The sequence below is a fragment of the Arachis duranensis genome, chromosome 6 (assembly GCF_000817695.3).
Source record: "Arachis duranensis cultivar V14167 chromosome 6, aradu.V14167.gnm2.J7QH, whole genome shotgun sequence".
Lineage (NCBI taxonomy): Eukaryota > Viridiplantae > Streptophyta > Magnoliopsida > Fabales > Fabaceae > Arachis > Arachis duranensis.
The window spans coordinates 106,655,080-106,659,836 of NC_029777.3; the positions used below are offsets into that span (position 1 = coordinate 106,655,080).

General features: G+C 30.8%; 1 protein-coding gene across 1 annotated transcript; it reads left to right on the forward strand.

Moving 5' to 3' along the window:
* The first annotated feature begins 3,356 nt into the window (after positions 1-3,356).
* Positions 3,357-4,213, forward strand: LOC107495522 (ethylene-responsive transcription factor ERF017-like). Its single transcript, XM_016116667.3, has one exon. It carries the CDS (start codon positions 3,397-3,399, stop codon positions 4,129-4,131), a length of 735 nt encoding a protein of 244 aa, XP_015972153.1. The 5' UTR covers positions 3,357-3,396; the 3' UTR covers positions 4,132-4,213.
* Positions 4,214-4,757: the final 544 nt, after the last annotated feature.

Sequence of the window (4,757 nt, forward strand, 5' to 3'; positions counted from 1 at the left end):
AAAATTTATTATTATTAATTATTAATTAATTATTAATATTTAAAAATATGAGATAAAATATATTATTAAATTAATAAATTAGAGGAACTAGTTAGGCTAAAAAAATTATTACTAGTTAAATGATAGTCAAAACAATAAATTTTGATAATTTATTAGTATTTTTCATATAATTATATACATATGTTATATTGATTTATGTGTATATATACGTGTGTTTAAAAATTTTATATATCTAGATAAATTTTTGAATGAAAAATGTTAAAAAGTTATCAGAATTTATTATTTTTGACCATCAGTTAATTATTAATATTTAAAAGTATGAAATAAAGTACGTTGTTGAATTATTAGACTAAAATTAAAAGAATTAAATAAATAGATAAGTGATGGTTAAAAAAAGGGATAAGTACGATTTTGGTCTCTAACGTTGAGGGTTAGAATCGAAATCGTCCCTCTTCTAATTTTCGATTTAGAATTGTCTTTAACGTTTTTTTTCGTATTAAAATCGTCCTTTTATTTTTTTGGACAAAAATACCCTCACCACTACCAACATAATTACCTCTTCACCACCACCACCACCACCAACTGCCACTCCACCACCATTATCAGCATCATCATCATCACCATCATCATCATCATCAACAATCACTGCCACTCCACCACCACCAACGCCACCGCCGTCCCCCTCCCCCCTTTCCCCTTCCCCCCACCCAGCGTCCCCACTCGTCCCCTTCCTCTTCCCGTATTCCCTTCACCCATCCCCAATAAATCAACAAGCAGAAACAATAATATTCCACAACAAATCAACAAATTAACAAACAGAAAATAATAAATCAATAAATCAGTAACAATAATATTCCACAACAAAAGAAGAAGAAATCCAGAAATTCACAGAAGAAGAAGAAGAACTAGGAGCGGCGGTGCGGCGGTGGGTCAGCGGTAAGAAGAAGAAAAAACGGGCGGCGGTGCAGCGGCGGGAAGAATAACTGGTGAACGGCAGTGCGGCGGCGGGAAGATTCTTACTACTATATAATGACCATAAATCTCATGATAGATACCCAACGGTTCATAATGAACTTCGATAGGAGCTTCTCTTGAGGAAATAACGCGCTGATCTAGCCGCCAGCGGAACCACAAAGGACTATCGAAATTTATTTTTTTTTGTCGATAAGCTCCAATTGCATCATAGGAATTACAAAAAAAGGGTTCTTTTTTTTTTTTTTTATATTTATTTTATTTTATTTATTAAAATAGGGGTAGTTTAGGAATTAAATTAAAAATTTTATTTAAAATGACGATTTTAATACGAAAAAAAGGTTAAGGATGATTTTAAATCGAAAATTACAAGAGGGACGATTTCGATTCTGACCCTCAACATTAGGGACCAAAATCGTACTTATCCCTTAAAAAAAAATTAACAATAAAATTCTGTATTTAAACAAAATATTTAACCAAGGCTAACCAAGTTGTTATAACAACTTTTTAAATCACGCGTTTCCTCCTCCTCCTCCTCCTCCTCCTCCTCTAATATTGCGTTTTCTTCTTTTTCTTTTTCTTTTTCGTTATCGTTATCACCAATAATACCAAAATTTTGTAAACATATTTATTAGTTCTGATGTTCTCAGATGTCATCATTAAATAATTTCGGTTCATTTCTTAATTTATTTCGATTTATTTGTGTGTTAATTGAGGTTCACTTGATGCTGCTGATAAGTATTGATCAAATTTTTTATTCCTTAAGTAATTTTGGTTTATTTCTTAGTTTAATTGAGGTTCATTCGGATCCAGAAATGAATTCGATGCGTTTTTATTAATGATTGAGTCTTTTTTATTGTTTGTTCAAATCTAAACTAATTTTGGTTTATTTGTGTGCTAATTGAGGTTCACTTGATGTTGCTAATAAGTGTTGACTAAATTTTTTATTCCTTAAGTAATTTAGGTTTATTTCTTAGTTTAATTGAGGTTATTTAGATTCAGAAATGAATTTGATGTATTTTTTATTTTTTGTTGATAATTGAGTTTTTTTACTGCTTGTTCAAATCTAAACTAATTAAATGGAATAGAGTGAAATCTAATACAATTGAATAAAGTGATATATATATATTTGCTAAAAAATTTGGTTAATACTTATTAACAATATCAAGTGAACCTCAATTAGTACCAACACATCGAATTTATTTCTAGATCTAAATGAACCTCAAATAAATTAAAAAATGAATCAAAATTACTTAAGGAATAAAAAATTTGGTCAATACTTATCAACAACATCAGGTGAACCTCAATTAAGACACAAATGAACTAAAATTAATTCAATTTTGAACAAGCAGTCAAAAGAAGTTAATAATAAAAAACATACATACAATTTATTTCTGAATCCAAATTAACATCAATTAAACTAAGAAATAAACTGAAATTACTTAAAAAATAATAAATTTAGTCAATACTTATTAGCAGTATCAAGTGAACATTAATTAATTCATAAATAAACTGAAATTATTTACTGATGGTACCAAAGAAAATCAGAATCAATAAAAATGTTAGCAAAATATTAATATTATTGGTGATGATGATAACGAAAGAGAAAAAAGAAGAAGAGGAGGAGGAGAACCTACATACACAAATTTAAAAAAGAACAAAAAGAAAAAAAAAATAAGAATGAGAAGGAGGAGGATGAAATGGAAAAGGAGAAGGAAAAGACAAAAAAAAATATGTGCATATATACATGCTGATGTGACGAAAATGACTTTTGTTGGGTTTAAATTAATTTAATTAAATTTGATTACCAAAAATACTTTTTAGATGTGTAGCTAGACTAAAATTATAATACCCGTATTATTTCTGTTTCTGAATAACAAATTTAAAAATTAGTTATATGATTGGTTGTAGGTGATTATATAATACAATGATTCTTCTTTATCTAAAATAATTATTTGAGTACTAGGAACAATAATTTTAGATCTAGTGTTTTAATATTATGTTATGATATCACTCATTCCAAAAGTTTCAGCTGATAAAAAAACATAATACTAATAATTATATCTCTAATACTCCATAAATCTCTATTATACACATTGTATAAATATTTTATTGACTCCTCGGCCTTTCCATATAATTATGATGTAGTGTATGGTTATATTCTATTTGGAAGTCCCTGTCAAGTTGAACCCAGAATTTGCGCACGTGAATTTTTCTTTCACTGTGGTTGGTCCTACCGCGTTACCCTACGTCACTGCAGCGATATCAACTTCCTATGATTAGCCACGTGCCCACTCTTTCTACGCACTTTAGTCTTTAAAATCAACACGTTTTGATTTTCAAAATCTGGTTCATCCATGGCTACTATATAACCACACTCCCCACCCTTCCGCCGTCAAACCCCACACCCATACATACACATACATGTCTACTACCATGACTACTACACCTAACATTGATTCAACCTTGCAAAACTCTACTTTGAACAGAGTCGTAGATTCTAGTTCAAGTAGTTGCAAGATGTACAAAGGTGTGAGGAAGAGGAAATGGGGCAAATGGGTATCGGAGATTAGGCTTCCCAACAGCCGAGAACGGATATGGTTGGGTTCTTATGACACCCAACAAAAGGCGGCTAGAGCCTTCGACGCCGCCCTCTACTGCCTTCGCGGCCGCCACGCCAGTTTCAACTTCCCCGACACGCCTCTTCATTTGGAGATCAACAATGTAAGTCACTACCATTCTCTCTCCCACCATGAAATTCAACAAGTTGCGTCCAAATTCGCCAATAATTTTGATGCTGAGGAAGAAGAGGAACCGTCATCACAAAATGGCGCTAATAGTGCAAGCTCTGTGTGTGATTATGATGGGAGTAATAATAATAATGATAATAACAACAACAATGATAATAATAACGTGCAAGTGGACCATGGGGACATGGATTGGACATTTTTGAACGTGTTGGATGATCAAAATGATTCCAATTTTGATAACACTATTGGCTATGATGTTGGCCTCTACTATGGAGGGATAGATAAGGTGTACTCAGGTGAATTTTTGTATACTACTACACCACCAACAACTTTTGAGGATAACAATAATGGTGATGCTGATGATGATGCTTTTTCTAACCATTCATTCCTTTGGAGTTGGAATTTTTGATTCACCTTGCAGGCCCTAAATCCCTCATACACTATGCCAAGTTTCTTAATTATCAGTACAAGTATCTTTGTTTTTTTTTTTACATCATATATATATACTATAATATATAGTACCATACCACATGTCATTGGTATTATTGTGGAACGTGGCCAAGTTTTTTTAGTGCCATTTTTTTTAGTCTGATTAATAGCACTTTGATCCGGCCCTCTCCCTTAAAAAATACCAACAATATCTGATAAGATACCTACTTATGATTTCTATTCTAGTGATATGTATTTGACTAGTTGTACTAGTACTATATTATAATGATTTGTACTTATGATAAACTACTATATTGTAAACTATATACGTATACTTTTTTTGTTCATATTAAGTTAAATCTATAATAAATGCATAGATATTTGTATGGGTTTGTGTAGATAGCTTAGTTACTATCCAACAAAATTCTCTCTCTCTCTCTCCTCTCTCTCTATATATATATATATGAAATTCTCTCTCTCTCTATATGAAAAATGTTAGGAATCATTTATTTTTTCGTCATCAACTTAATTTTTTTAGTCTAGTAATAATTTAATAATATATTTTATTTTATATTTTTTAAATATTAATAACTAATTTATGACAAA

Bases quoted from the DNA above. Each gene is read 5' to 3' on its own strand.
- LOC107495522 (XM_016116667.3), top strand. From the start codon at position 3,397: ATGTCTACTACCATGACTACTACACCTAACATTGATTCAACCTTGCAA.